General features: G+C 41.3%; 1 protein-coding gene across 5 annotated transcripts in view; it reads left to right on the top strand.

Annotated features, from left to right (window-relative positions):
* Positions 1 to 16,241, top strand: part of cdh23 (cadherin-related 23) — a 1,160,360-nt gene that overhangs the window by 726,091 nt on the left and 418,028 nt on the right. For all 5 annotated transcript variants that reach the window (XM_063070587.1, XM_063070586.1, XM_063070588.1 and 2 more), the window contains 3 exons: positions 2,269 to 2,421; positions 3,748 to 3,861; positions 13,909 to 14,057. In XM_063070587.1, the coding sequence (XP_062926657.1) occupies positions 2,269 to 2,421; positions 3,748 to 3,861; positions 13,909 to 14,057 (416 nt within the window). The remainder of the gene's footprint in view (positions 1 to 2,268; positions 2,422 to 3,747; positions 3,862 to 13,908; positions 14,058 to 16,241) is intronic.

The following is a 16,241-nucleotide window of genomic DNA, read 5'->3' as shown; positions in this document are numbered from 1 at the left end:
TTAATTAATAGGAAGAAGCAAGTCTGTGAGATGTGCCCACCTCCCATGCTCCCTCCCCTGAAAGGATTGCCTCTGTGAATGCTTTAATTGTCTCTATGGTGCATTCAAAGCTTGGAGCACAGAGTAGAATCATACAGCACATAAACAAGTCCTTCATACTACTCGGTCCATGCTGGTTATCAAACATCTAGTCCTACACTAAGTACTATCATATTTTCCCCATGTTTCCATCAGCTTCCCCACTCACCCTTATACTGAGACAATTTATGTTGGTTAATTAATCTACCAACCTCCACATTTTTGGAATTAGGAGAAAGGTGGAGTAGCCAAAAGGATCTTACATAGTCACAGAGGGAGCATGCCAACTTAAAATGGGCAATACTGAAAGTCTGAATTGAATCTGTCGCTCTAAAATTGTGAAACAGCAGATCTTCTAGTTGTACTACCATCCCACCATATTGACTTTTTTCCAGTTTTCAACCTTTTGTGTAACAAAATTCCCACAGATTGTCAAAACTCAATTTGCCAGAAACACATGCTGTAGTCCTCTGGGAACACCTCCACCATCAGTTTCCCCACTAGGGTGCACGCCATCCTACCTTGGAAATATATTGTCTTTGATTGGAGCTGGGTCTAAATCCTGGAACTCCTAACTGCCCATTAGGAGCACCTTCACTAGAAGGACTGGAGAAATTCAAGAAGGAAACTCCCCACCACCTTCTTGAGTCCAATGAGGGATGGACAATGAACATTGGCTTTTCCCTGTCATTCTACGCATGCTGAAGATTCAGGTGAGACCTCCTCACCATAAGCACAACATTCTGCAGCAGGAGATTCACATCCTAAACACTTCCTTGCTCTGTATTTCCAACCAGTTGTTTCTGAAGTCCAACATATTTTGAAATAATTGTTAACTTGGAATTTTATAAAAGTGATATTTCTGCTTAATTTTCAGTCAAGTTTACTTTTATCTTCCATCCCTTGTTATGTGGCTCCCTGGCACTGCAGCAAGATTATTTTTTAAAATTTTACTTAAAGAATAACTGCAGTAACAGGACCTTCCGGCCCAACGAGCCTGCGCTGCCCAATTAATCCACGTGACCAATTAGTAGTGTAGTGGTTAGCATGATGCAGTTACAGCTCAGAGCACTCCAGAGATTGGAGTTCAATTCAGGTGCCAACTGTAAGGAGTTTGTACGTTCTCCCCTTGAACCATCTGGGTTTCCTTCGGGTGTTTCGGTTTCCTCCCACAGTTTAAAGACGTATCAGTTAGTAGGTTAATTGGTCATTTTAAATTGTCCTCTGATTAGGTTGGTGTTAGGTGGGTTATCAGGCAGTGCATATCATGAGGCTAGAGGGCCTATTTTGTGCTGTATTTCTAAATTTAAAAAATAATAATGAAATTACTAACTTTGAAATACGGGAGGAAACTGGCACCAAGAAGAAACCCACACAGTCACAGAGAGATACTCCTTGCAGACAGTGGGAGAACTGTATCACCAGTCACTGGTGCTGTTACAACATTACGCAAACCACTATGCTACCAAATACTTGCCCAGCTGTTGGGGCAAGGGAGAAGTTATGAACAGCCTTTATCAAGCATTCTGTTCCCAGCCAGACTGGAACAGGCTACCTGGCCATGCCCAGAAACAACCTTCCAAAGCCCCTTTGACTTCATTTTCTCTCCCATCAACTTCCAAAGGAAGTTAGTCTGAGTCCTATAAACAGAGAAATAGTAATTGTTATAGAGGATTGAGATTCACAAAGATATTGACAAATTTGTCATGATTGATTTAGGGGTTAGAATAAATGTGAAATAACCTTGGCATTTGAGAGGAGAATCAATGATTGAGCCAGCCCTGCATGGATTTGGAAGGCTAGGTTAACAACTTGACAGATAATTCTAAATATGATTTGTTAAGAAATTGAGCGAATGGTCAGGAAATGATGAAGTGAACTCACTGCCCTTCTGTTATGACTAGAATGCCACAACCATAGACTTCTTTCCTCTTGCATTCCCCATAGCCAAGGTAATGAGGGAGCAAGAAAGTACACATATACTTCCAGGTTGCAAACCTTTCACTGGGGAGGGAGAGGGAATGCGGCTTTCTAAATCCAGAAATCTATTCAGGCCTGATTAATTGTTAGTGAATATGCCCTATTGTTTCGGAAATTCACTCGTAACTGGTTATTACTCAGTGAATATGCCCAGCTGAGATCCCCCCTCCCTGTGTTTTGTAACATTAACCACGATTGTTCTTCTTTCAGTGATGGATGTCAATGATGAGACGCCGACGTTCCACCCAGCTGTTTACCACATCTCGCTACTGGAGGACGTGGCCAGAGATTACACGGTTGTTCACCTCAACTGTACCGATGCAGATGCTGGTCTTAATGCCGAGCTCAGTTACTTCATCACAGGTGTGTGTCCTTAAGAGCAATAAGGTTGAAGTTCAGCCATAGGGCAATGCTCAAAATTTTTTTAGGCCCATTTTGGAACACCAGTGCCCACACGGTTATTTGTCAGCACAACATGTTAGAAGTTCCAGAGCTTCATATGTTTCTACTTAGCTCTTAGAGCTAAGGTGTTCCTTTCTGCTTCTACTTCACACTGATTCAGTTTCATCTAAATTAAAATTCTGTGGAACAGAGCCAAGTTTGTACAGACACTGGCATGCAAGGAAACTTTTCCTTGTGATGGAATGTCAGTTTTCACCAGGGAAAATTATTCTGGCAGCTGAGAGCTAGAAAAATATTAATGAAAAAGCTTAAGAATAGCTAATACATTTCTATATATTGTGGTTCCTCTCAACAGCCTTCCATTTGCAAAGGGTCATCTTAGCGTATTGAAAAGGTCTTAAAACCCTCTTCTGTCCTTCAAATATAGTCAGTAGGTTAATTGGCCACAGGCAATTGCCCCTAGTGCAGTCTACATATTGATAACCCTTCACCTCAAAAATAATGAGTCCTCCCTTCTACTGCTGGTCTTAACTCTGAGTTTATACAATTTTTCAAAACTGAATTTGATCTCTGTTTTGTGAAACTATGTGTCATTAGATGTTTGACTCCCATATATTCCAGTAGAAATACCTTAAATTTTACAATACGAAAACTAGTCATTCAGCCCAAATGGCCTTTGTTGTCATTAATTTTTCACCAAAGCCACCTCCAATGTGACTTCACCTCATCCAAGCAACATATCCTTCTATAGAGAAGAATAAATAGTTGATGCTTTGGGCCGAGGGTAGCCGCCTGAAACATCAACTGTTTATTCCTCTTCATAAATACTGCCTGACCTGCTAAGTTCATCCGGCATTTTGTGCATGTTGCTCTGGATTTCCAGCATCTGCATAATCTCTTGTGTTTAGCATATCCTTCTATTTCTTTTGCGTCTTAACATTTCTTCATAAATTTGACTATTATTCAGCTCACCCATTCCTTTTAGGAGCACGTTGTGTATTTTAGATCCCGAATAAACAAACAGTTGATTGGTTTCCTGTGCTGTGTTATTCTCTGATTCAATGCTATGTTTAATGTAAGCATTGGATTCAATTTGATCTACAGTGAAGGATTGCACACAAATGCACTGAGATTTCTCATTGATTTACATGTGAAATAAAAGGCATCAACTCTTCATCTCTTCTGTTCCCATGCAGGAAATAAGACCTATCCTCTTTAATATTTCATATTTGTGGCCTCAAGACAGCAGATCCATCTCAAAAATACTAATACAACTTCACCTTTCAGGTGGAAACAATGATGGAAAATTCAGCGTTGGCTTTAGAGATGGAATTGTCAGGACTGTGGTGAATCTGGATAGAGAGACCCAAGTTTCTTACACACTTATTCTAGAAGCTATTGGTGAGTCACTAATCAGCCGGTTTTCATTACAAATATGTAGGATGTATTACTGTTGCTCAAAAGACCAAAATAGAGATTCTCTTTAGTTAGTGCTTCGCTAATTTTAACCTCTTAATTGTCCCTGATTCACTCCGGAATTTCTTTTGTAAATCCCTCTGGCTCTTCACCTTATTTTCCATTAAAACACTCTTCACCTTATGTCTTTTGAACAATTATCTAATAAATATAACTTATCAAGAATACATTTTTTTAGATATTTACAAGTTAGAAATTTCCTAAGTACTATACTTTCTTCCTTTCCAATGCTTCCTCCTATATATATTTTAGATTCGATAATTAACCTTAATCCATGTCAGAAAGGTGCATCGGCTATGATTTATAATATTATTATGAAACTTAGGAAAGCTCCATTTGATAAGATTAGGGTAGATTGGGAACAGGAATTGGGGCTTACCATTTCTGTGGATGATTGGGGGCAGATTTTACAATTAGTTAATACTTCCTCTATTTGTGCTAAACATTCCCTAATTCAATTTAAAGTGGTTCATAGAGCACATATGTCCAAAGATAAGTTAGCGCGTTTTTACTCGCATATTAATCCTTTCTGTGATAGATGTTCGGGGCAGATAGCCTCTTTAACTCATATGTTTTGGTCTTGCCCTACTTTGGAAACTTTTTGGAGAGATATTTTCAATATTATTTCTAAGGTATTAAATATAGATATCTCTCCTCACCCTATTACTGCTATCTTTGGACTACCTAAAATTTCTAGTAATCTTTCCCCTTCAGCCCGTAGAATGATTGCATTTCTTACTTTAATGGCGAAAAGATGTATTTTACAACATTGGAAAGAGCTTAATGCTCCAACTACCTTTTTTTGGTTTTCTCAGACGATTTTATGTTTGAATCTGGAGAAAATTAGAAGTAACCTTTATGATTCTTCATTTAAATTTGAACAGATTTGGGGACCTTTTATTCGATATTTTCATTTAATGTAATATTTACCCTTCTTGTTTTTTCTTCACTGTTTTAATGGAGGTCGGGATTGAGGACGTGATTTTAAGTTTAACTCTGTTTGGTTTCAAGTTAGCCCATTGCTTTGCTTTGCTTTTAGTTAGTTGCACGGTGGGTTTTTTTTTTGGGGTTTTTTTTTCTTTTTTTTTCCATTGATATATATAAAATCTAGTATACTATTATGTTATCTTGGTTTCTTATGCTTAAATTACATTGTTTGTAGTATTTTCTTTCTGGTATTGTTATCTTTTGGAATTTTATTATACTTTAACATTGTATTAATGTTTATATGGCTTACCTTTTTTGTATACTTACTCAATAAAAAGATTTAAAAAGAAAGTAAAACACTCTTCATATACTAATATTTGATTAACTTCCAAATATCTTGACAGATTTAGTTAAAAATGTTTTGGAGATGTGTTGTTATTTCAATATTAAAAAGATTGCACTGCACTACATGAATTCTTAATTTCTTGATCAATATCTGTTTCTCAATCAATATCCCTAAAACAAATTAACAAGTCATTAAATGAGCAGAACAAAATATCCCTGTCAGGCCTTTAGCTATCCTGTTCTTTATTTGTCCCTGTATTTGGGATAGTTTATGCTGTCCTGTAGATTTATCAAGCCTTCATCGTACCAGGATAGATTTATTGCTGTTTTGACAGAGAGTGGTAGGTGTGTGAAATGTCCTGCCAAGGGTGGTGGTAGATGAAGATACATTAGGGGCATTTAAGAAACTCTTAGATAGGCACATGATGATAAAGAGATGGAGGACTATGTAGGAAGGTCTTGGACTAGGCTGTAAGGTCAGAACAACATGGTGGGCTGAATGGCCTTCATTGTGCTATAGTGTCAAGTGTACTGTGTTTCTTGTAGGTTGATTTTGTAGTCATAATAGTGACCCACTTCAGGAGCATCCAATGGATGGGCAAGAATTTTGTTGCAACCAGGAATCATAGAAGATATCATGCTGATGAAAGTCTGTCTTTCTTTTCAACTGTTTATCCTGACTGGTGATTTTTGAGTTGCTCAGTCTTCAACTGCAGTTCAGCAAGAGTATTAATGCCTGTTCTTTTAGTGATCGAATACTTCAACAGTAAACTCATCTGCTTATAATGTCAGTACTGCTCCTTGCCAGTGACTATTCCAAATGGTTTATGGTGTTAGCAAAAGGCAAAGTGATTAATTGGAAGCCATGTCTTGCGACTACGCAGCATTAATTAAAGAGCAGGGCTAGAACCCAGGGATGTCATCAGATGAAAATGCATTGTGTTGGGCTCGCAGCTTGACTGGCATCCTACTATGGGAGTCGGGATCAGTTGCACACTCAAATCATTTGAGTTGCAGTACACCTGCCCGGTCCACCATCGTCCATGAGCAGCATGGTGAGGTTGAAATGGAGGAAGAAAAATGCACCATCGCTTGAGCTCAGGATCAGGTCAAGTGCCGGCACATCTGGGGAGTAGCCCATCTGACCTCTACTCTCTCTGTCCGGAGTAAACACTATAGTTTAGATCGAGAAAACTCAGCTGGGAAGATCAACACTGTAGTCTAATGTAGCACACCCCTCTGGAGTGACCTAAAGACCTGCTCACACCATAAAGTGCTTCACAACCGACTCAGCACTTTTGAAATTGTAGCCACAATAAATACACAAATAACTAGCATAGCATCTCTCATGTTGCTATCAGGAAGTCCCAGTGAACTACTTTAGATCACTGTTGCAATGAAGCACAGCAAGATCCCAGCAGCATCACTATGGTAATGACCAGGGATACCCTCTTGGTAGGCAAAAATACGGACTGCTGGGATGAATCAGAATCAGGTTGAAATCTGTTATTTTGTGGCAGCAGTACAGTACAAGACATAAAATTTAGTAGAAGTTAGTTCAGTCGAAGGAAATGGACACTTCATTTGGACAGTCCATTTCTCTCCACAAGTGCTGCCTCACCTGCTGGGTTTCTCCAGCAGCTTATTTTTGCTCCTGATCCCAGCATCTGCATTCCTTTTTCATGACCATTCCCTCCTGGTGACATGGTAAATAGGATAAATATTGCCTTGCTACCAACTTCTAGCTCTTCAAAATTTCTGCGTGGAATTTGAGGGCAGACATGGCCCAAATTTAACTTCCAATTTGAAAGACGACACAGCTGACCTTGCAGTACTAATGCTGAGCAAGTTAATATTTCATTATGATTCACAATCTGGAGTGAGGCTCAAACCAACAACCTTATGACTGAAAGGAGCATCAATAGGTAAGGGAGAGAGGTCAGTAAAAGACTAATAAGCTGACACCTCACTGAGTCAGGGTGGATTATGGGCCCACAGAATCTAAAATACTTAAAATTTGATCTTTAATTGAAGCTTTTAAGTAAGAAACTGCTTAATATTTTTCAGCACTGTCAGAAGTAGGAAATCTAAATGAAGAAGGTTATTTGAATTGATGACAGACTCAGATTATCATACCGAAGGCTGATATGATATGACATAAATTGCCTTCTGCTGAGTGCTTTCATCCTTCCAAATTATGTCAGATTTATTTTTTCTATTATTATTTTTGACATTTATTATTAATAAAAATCAATGTTGTCATCATGTCCTATCTGGAAACAAAATCTTTTCTAGCAAGGAAATAATCTTGAAAAAAATCATTTGTACCACTTTCCTCTCATATCAGATTCCTTCCTCTCCCACCATTTATCTTTCCTACTCACCTAGTTTCTAGCTATCCTCCTTCTCTCCCACCTTTTTATTCTAGTGTCTTCCCTCTTCCTATCCAGTCCTGAAGAAGAATTTAGGTCTGAAATGTCGACTGTTTATTTATTTCCATAGATGTTGCCTGATGTGCTGAGTTCCTCCAGCATTTGTATGTGTTAAGTTTTGTATCTTGCTCAAGTTAAATTTGCTTTTGGCTATGTTTCAAAGCCATGTGAGCGATACTGCGGCTGTGACAATAATCAGTTAAGATTGGCTGAATAATCAGAAGATTGGCTGACTGGCAGAAGAGTGGGAATAAATGGGGCCTTCTCTGCTTGTCTGCCAGTGACTACTGATGTTCTGCTGGTGTCGGCATTGGGTCCATTACTATTCAGGTTATATATAAATAATCTGGTTGACGGAATTGACAGCTTTGTTGTCATATTTGCGGATAAGGCAAAGATAGGTGGAGGAGCAGGCTGTGCTGAGGAAGCAATGAAGCTGCAGAAGGCCTAGGGCAGATTAGGAGAAAGGCCACAAATGTGGCAGATGGAATACAGTGTAGGGAAGTGTATGGTCGTGCACTTTGATAGAAAGAATAAAGGTGTAGATCATTTTCTAGACGAGGAGCGAATTCAGGAATCAGAGATACAAAAGGACTTGGGAGTCCTCGTGCAGGATTCACTAAAGGTTAATTTGTAAGCTAAGTCAGTAGTAAGGAAGGCAAAGCAATGTTAGCATTCATTTTGAGAGGACAAGAATATAAAAGCAAGGATGTAATACTGAGACTTTGCAAGACACTTGTGGTATCGTGAGCAGCTTTGGGCCCCCTATCTAAAAATGTGCTGGTGTTGGACAGTGTCCAAAGCAGGAATTTAAGGACGATAAGGATAATGTGTGAGAAGTGTTTGATGGCTCTGGATCTCTGGTTGCTCAAGTTTAGAAGAATGAAGGGGGATCTCATTTAAGCCTGCCAAATATTGTAAGGCCTAAATAGAGAGAACATGGAGAGGATGTTTCCAGTAGTGAGAAAATCTAGAACCAGAGGGCACAGCCTTAGAATAGAGGAATGTCCCTTTAGAACAGAGATGAGGAGGAATTTCTTTAGCCAGAGGATGGTGAATCTGTTGAATTCATTGTCACTGACGGCTATAGAGACCAAGTCATTGGATATATTTAAAGCCAAGGTTTATAGGTTCTTGATTAGTAAGGGCATCGACAGGGAGAAGGCAGGAGAACTGGATTGAGAAGGATAATAAATACCTGCCAAGATGGAATGGTGGAGCAGATTCGATTGGCTGAATAGCCAAGTTTTCTTTCTAGTTGTAATGTAAACATCAGCTTATCCTTTTTGTATTTTATTTCTGGTCACTAATGCATATTGAAGGGCTCTGACTATGCAGATTATGCAGGGATAAGTCATGAGTGTGGACTATAATTTAGACCCCTTGTGATCTCTTAACATTCTTTGTGACCTTCAAAAGCATCTTGACTTTCTAAAGGATGTAAAAGAAGTAAGACCCTTCACTTTGCATTTGATTCATACTAAGCAAGTCTCAGGAATGGGGTCAACCCAGTAAAATCAGCTCTTCGATGTCCCAAGATATCTTGGCAAAAAGATTGAAGGCCAAATTGCTGGAATAATTTATGAGATTTTTCCAGAATGAGACAGGGAGTTTCAGGTTTATATGGGAGAAATATGAGAAATATGGGACGGCTGTGGAAGCCAAGTCACTGGCTATATTTAAAGTAGAGGTTGATCAGTTCCTGATTAGTAAGGCTGTCAAAGGTTACAGGGAAAGGGCAGAAGAATGGGGTTGAGGGGGTTAACAAATCAGCCATGATGGAATAGCAGAGCAAATTTGTGGGGTCGAGTGGCTGAATTCTGCAACTATGTCTTATGGTCTAAATAGACAAATAACCTGTGCAACCGCACTTGTCATTGTTATTTTAAAAATGAAATATTTCTTCAAGTAACTTTTCGTAGAGTGATTTTTACTATTAACCTAGAGTAAATCTACTTGAAGTAATAGAAGTTACTACCCTCAGTAATTGTTGTTACCAGCAATAAAACTATTTTGAAATGCGCTGTGTTCATTTCTGATACCAGTCATTTTCCTCTACAACTTATTGCTACATTGATCTGCATAGCAATGCCTGCCCTAGAAATCCTGAAAGTTCAAAGTTCAAGCTAAATTTATTATCATGATACCATATACTATCTTGAGTTTATTTTCTTGTAGGCATTCAAGTAGATACAAAGAAACTCTTCTTGGGCTTCCAGTTAGATACAGGTATCAGTTTTAATCAAAGTTTCAATGACAAACTCCATCATCTTCATCAGATATGATGCCTAGGCACATCTAGTCCAGTGGTAACTATACCCCAGTCGTCCTGATATATCCTAGATTGTCGTTGACCAGCATAAGCTGGGATTTGAGCTTTCTTATGGGTTTGTGAATGGTTTAAAAGCCAACATGAAGAAATGTAACAAAAATATCAATAACTGGGAGACCAATGCCAAGGACAGGAAACTCTGGCAAGCCATCATCCAAGAAGGAACAGCAACTTTTGAAGCCAACAGATGAGCAGAACTAGAAGAAAAGAGAAGAAAATGGAAAGAGAGGCAGCAACAACCAAAGCCCGATCTGCCATCTGGAACTACCTGTCCTGAATGCAGAAGAACTTTCAAAGCCAAGATTGGACTCATAAGCCACTTGAGAGCCCATAAGTAGATCAACAGAACGAAAACCATCATCCTCAACCTCGAGGGATAGCCACAACAATGACAACGGCATTAATCCAGCATTTTTTCAGGATCCTGGAAATCCTTCCAGAAACTGTGGAAAAATAGGGAACACGAGCAGTAGCGATGGGTTCCTCCTTGTTGTTAGGTTTCCTGGTTCTTCCATCTGCTGTTTTAAAAGCCCATTTGATTTTCTTTGCCTTATAGCCATTCTGTAGGAACATTGTGTGTAATCATCTTAATTCTTCATGGAGACTCATCCACAAACCTGTAAAAATCACAGCTGATGTGGGTCAAAGATGACCTGGGACTCAGGATGGCTGGCGTTTACTGGACTCCCTGTGAATGCGGAGCTGCGTATATTGGTCAGGTGGAAAGCACGGTAGAAACCTGCATCAAGGATCATAGGAGGTATATACCTTTGGGATACCCAGAGAAATCGGCGGTAGCAGAACATTGCATACGCAATGGCCACAGGATAGACCAACGGGACAAAACTACTGAGCCGCGCCAATGGCTTTTGGGACCTCCTGGTGAAGGAAGCCATTGAAATAAGGCTAGAGAATAAGAATTTTGACAAAGACAATGGTCTCGCTCTCAGGAAGAACTAAAATACGATTGTAAACAAGGTGGGTCAGCAGCAACCTGATTGGTTGTGGACTAACCAATCAGGAAGGATGGATGATGGGGGTATATATACCACCAAACTAGATGTGCCTAGACATCATCCATGATGAAAATGGCAGAGTGTGTCATCGAAATGCTGGTTAAAATCAATACCTGTATCCAGCTGGAAGCCCAAGAAAAGTTTGTTTGTCATATATACCGGAAAAGCTTAGATCATTTTTCAAAATAGAATCAGTGAAAGGCAGACAAACAACTAATGTGTAATAGAAGACAAGTTGTGTATGAACAAAAAGAAACAACTAACAATAATAAATAATACTGAGAACATGATTTGGAAAGTCCTTCAAAATAAGTCCATAGGTTGTGGAGTCAGTTCAGAGTTGAGATGAGTGAAGTTGTCCACACTGGTTCGGGAGCCTGAAGCTGTGAGACATGGAATCAGATACTTTTCTGTGATGAAATGGGGAGTTCAGCCCATCAAATCAACAGCAGTATTTATCTCCATGGTTTGATAACCATTCCTTCCTCACTTCCTAATTTCTATAACGTTCTTTTCTCGCGCACCTATCTTAACTTCTTTTGCCTCAGCAATTGCTTAGCAAAGAATTACTCATTGCCATCACACTTAGTGAGTAACACACATAAAAGTTGCTGGTGAACGCAGCAGGCCCGGCAGCATCTCTAGGAGAAGGTGCAGTCGACGTTTCAGGCCAAGACCCTTCGTCAGGACTAACTGAAGGAAGAGTGAGTAAGGGATTTGAAAGTTGGAGGGGGAGGGGGAGATCCAAAATGATAGGAGAAGACAGGAGGGGGAGGGATAGAGCCAAGAGCTGGACAGGTGATAGGCAAAAGGGATACGAGAGGATCATGGGACAGGAGGTGCGGGAAGAAAGACAAGGGGGGGCGGGGACCCAGAGGATGGGCAAGGGGTATATTCAGAGGGACAGAGGGAGAAAAAGGAGAGTGAGAGAAAGAATGTGTGTATAAAAATAAGTAACAGATGGGGTACGAGGGGGAGGTGGGGCATTAGCGGAAGTTAGAGAAGTCGATGTTCATGCCATCAGATCAGGTTGGAGGCTACCCAGACGGAATATAAGGTGTTGTTCCTCCAACCTGAGTGTGGCTTCATCTTTACAGTAGAGGAGGCCGGACTGGGATGTGGAATTAAAATGTGTGGCCACTGGGAGATCCTGCTTTCTCTGGCGGACAGAACATAGGTGTTCAGCAAAGCGGTCTCCCAGTCTGCGTCAGGTCTCGCCAATATATAAAAGGCCACATTGGGAGCACCGGCTGCAGTATATCACCCCAGCCGACTCACAGGTGAAGGGTTGCCTCACCTGGAAGGACTGTTTGGGGCCCTGAATGGTGGTAAGGGAGGAAGTGTAAGGGCATGTGTAGCACTTGTTCTGCTTACACGGATAAGTGCCAGGAGGGAGATCAATGGGGAGGGATGGGGGGGAGGAATGGACAACTTAGTGAGTTTTAGCTCTTTATAGATGTGATTTCTATTGTATTTAAATTATCTTTGTTTGGTCTTGTTCCTTCCGGGCTCACTGTTCCTTCCCTATTCTTTTAGAATGGATCACTCTTAATTCAAACTCTCTCGAAAACCTAGAGAGTGGCGCAGCTGATAGAGCTGCTGCCTCACAACCCCATTGACCCAAGATTAAATACTGACCCTCGGTGCTATATTTTTTTTTGCACGTTCTCCCAATAACCATGGGGGCTTCCTCCAGTATCTTGGAGACATCCAGATTGATAGATCAGTTGATCACTGTAGTTGTACGCCTAGTATGTTGGTGAGTGGTGCAATCTGATGGGGAAAGCGAGGAAGGCAGCATCCATTATTAAGAACCCTCACCATTCAGGGCATGCCCTCTTCTCATTACTACCATCAGGGAGGAGGCACAGAGGTCTAGAGACACACACTCAACATTTTAGATTCTTCCCCTCCACCATCAGACTTTTGAATTGTCGATGAATCCATGAAGACTATTTCACTATTTAGCTCTCTTTTAGTACTTCTTAAACATATTTCTTGTGGTAACTTATAGTATTTTCTTATGTCTTGCATTGTACTGCTGCCTCTAAGCAACAAAATTCACCACATTTGGCAGTGATAATAATTCTGATTCTGAGCTGATGGGAATGTGGGGAGAATAGAAGTGTGATTAGTGTAATTAGTTGCTTCATAATCAACAAGGACTCAAAGGACCAAAGGACCTGTTTCCCTGTTGCATGACTTTGTGACTAATGGCATAGTGTCTGTGTACATGCTGCATGCAGCAAATAGTATTCATGGTCAAGGGCGCAGAAGCTTCGCTCAATAAAAGTCGTGTCATTATTCTGTACGAATCCAGTGAACAGCGAATAGTTGTATAAAGTCAATCCGGTCATCCATAGTGTTTAGAGCTCCAGAAATAATTGATAAGGAAACTGCCCAGTCAGATAGCAGAGTGTTAGCATGTCCACTCTCACTCTTCCTTCACAATCTTGCTGATTCTCAGAGTCTTTGGGCCTGTGCAGCTGGATAGCAATGTAACTTGCTCAAAATTCATTAACTCCCCTGCTATCCATAACAGTTATGGGTATAATTTCCATCTATTTCATTTCCCTGGGAAATAATCCACACCAACTCAACTTTAGTTATTCCGTGTGCATTTAATCTGAGATAGGAAAGTAAGCAACTGCTTGTGGAAAGGGAATAGTGGAAAGTGTGGGAATCGGTATATGACGCAGGTGAGATGGCCATGTGGTAAAGATGACCACGTAGCACGCACCCCTTGTACTTCCAGTTGAACAATGTCTCTGGCTGTGAGCGTGAGTTTCCTGTACACGTGAGGAAAGAACTGGATGAGTTTATGAAAAGAGAATTTTAAACAGTCAGAGATTGAGAGAGAAAACACAATTTAAGTTGGTGAAAATGCATGCAGGAGTGACTGGGTGTGATCTCTGTGCAGATAACGGGCCCGCTGGTGGCAGAAAGACCGGGACAGCGACGGTGTATATCACGGTGATGGATGTCAACGACAATCGACCCATCTTCTTGCAGAATACCTATGAGGCCAGTGTCCCCGAGAACATCACCGTGTCCACTAGCGTGCTGCAGGTAAGTTGTACAGAGTAGAGTACCTGGACAATTTGAAGCAGAAAGCCAGATCATTAAACGGACATTTTGTCATCCATTTCTATAACCTCACTACCCTTTCCGGTAAGATGGCGGCGCGCTCAGTCACATCGGCCTCTGCAGGTCCAACAAATGGTGCAATGTTTGTCTTCCATATTTTTCTTAGGGATGGAAGATGCTGTTGGACATTAGTCATACCAAATATTTTAAGTCAGGTTCATTAGTGAGACCAACAGCAGAGGAGCTGCGTAGCCTTGGGTTATTGCATGGACCAGGCCCTCACACCATCCAATCACTAGTTACAGCTATCCAGGGCAGGAGGCACTGCAGACAGTGTGAGATGAAAAAGAAGCATGGGAAATGTGCTAGAATTTGTGGTGGGTTAGAGGCTAACTCCTGGCAGCCCATTCCAAACACACTTGGTGAAGAAAAAGCTTGCCCTGCACATTCTCTCACCTTGAGGTATTCTATCCCAGTAAAAGGTGTTACGTACCCCGTAACTGGGTTGCCAAACCAGCAGAAATGGATCACTCAGTTGGAGTCTGGATTACTGGAACTAAGAAAGTTTTATTAAAGAAACAAGCAACACAGTAATCGAAAGGATAATAAATGCAACAGTTCAGCAATGATAACCACACATGTGCACAGAATTAAGATAACAGCATCAATCAAGCTCTATCGTTGTCTAGGGGTAAATGACCAAATTTCAAAGTGACTCAAAGTTCAGTCCAGTTTAGTAGTTCAGTTCGCAGTAATCGTTGCCATGGCGATGGACAACGTGGGGGAAGAGAGAGAGAGAACAGGAACAACTATTCATACACGGCTTCACTCACAGACCGGCGATTTTGGGCGGGTCCTTGGTGATGTCCCCTGAGGTCACCGACTGTGACCCCTCCTCCAGATGCGGTCGATCCTCTGCAGTGAACCCGGCACCCAGGCAAGGGCGGACACACACCGGGTTCCCGCTGATCGTACCTTTCCACCCTGGCCGTTGTCTGGTACTTCTCACCGACTCGTGAGAAGCGTACCGCTTCCAGGGTCTCGTTACCTTGGTGGCGTGTGTCTGCCTTAGCAAACCGGTCCCTTTTTATCCCCCTGCTGGGGTATCGCCTGTCCATCACTTCAAACAGTTCAAGGTTCAAAAGGGGGAGCCGCTCCAGACAGCTCTCTCTCCCCCGTCCCTTCATTACACATCTCCAGATGCTGCTCCATTGTTCCTTATCTCTCCTTCCCCTGAGGGCAGGTGGCAGACCACTTGCTGATGTCACTGATGCTAACCCAGGCCAGCAAACATCTTAATTTTATGTGTATTCTCGTCACAAAGGATTCTAAACATCTACTCTATTTATGCCTTTCATAATTTTATAAACCTCTATGAGTTCTTTCCTCAGCCTATGATGCTCCAGAGGAAACAATTGAAGCCTGTCCATCATTTTAAAACAGAACAGACCATGTACAGGCAGATCGGATAAGTTAGATTGGCATAATGGTCAGCACAAACATGGTGGGCCGAAGAGCTGTTCCTACATTGTACTGTTCTGTGTTCTAACCAATCCCTGGTTCATTACTAATCAGATATCACGCTCCTGTTTGTAGAAGCTTACATAAATATCCATAATTAACGCCATGTGTTCTACATTTTATCAGGGCTTGAATCACAGTGGCTTCATTAGTTGCTAAGTGCTTTGAGAAGCAGTATAGTATATAGGCATCCATTAGTCTCGTGAGACCATGGATTTGCACCTTGGAAGGTTTCCAGGGCGCAGGCCTGGGCAAGGTTGTATGGAAGACCGGCAGTTGCCCATGCTGCAAGTCTCCCCTTTCCACGCCACCGATGTTGTCCAAGGAAAGGGCATTAGGGCTGATACAGCTTGGCACTTGTGTCATCGCAGAGCAATGTGTGGTTAAGTGCCTTGCTGAAGGACACAACACGCTGCCTTAGCTGAGGCTCAAAGACCTTCAGATCACTAGACTTGACGCCTTAACCACTTGGCCACGCACCAGCACTGCTTTGAGAAGCAGTAAGAATGTGCTAAGTGCTGAAGAAATGCAAGTTCATCAATCAAGTCAACACAAAAAAAGTCTGAGGCTTCAAACACACACTTTGTGGCCACTTTATTAGGTACCCTCTATACCTAATAAAAATAACCACTCTGAGTGTATGCT

Source organism: Mobula hypostoma, chromosome 18 (genome assembly GCF_963921235.1).
Source record: "Mobula hypostoma chromosome 18, sMobHyp1.1, whole genome shotgun sequence".
NCBI lineage: Eukaryota > Metazoa > Chordata > Chondrichthyes > Myliobatiformes > Myliobatidae > Mobula > Mobula hypostoma.
This window is presented reverse-complemented; position numbering and strand designations above follow the sequence as displayed.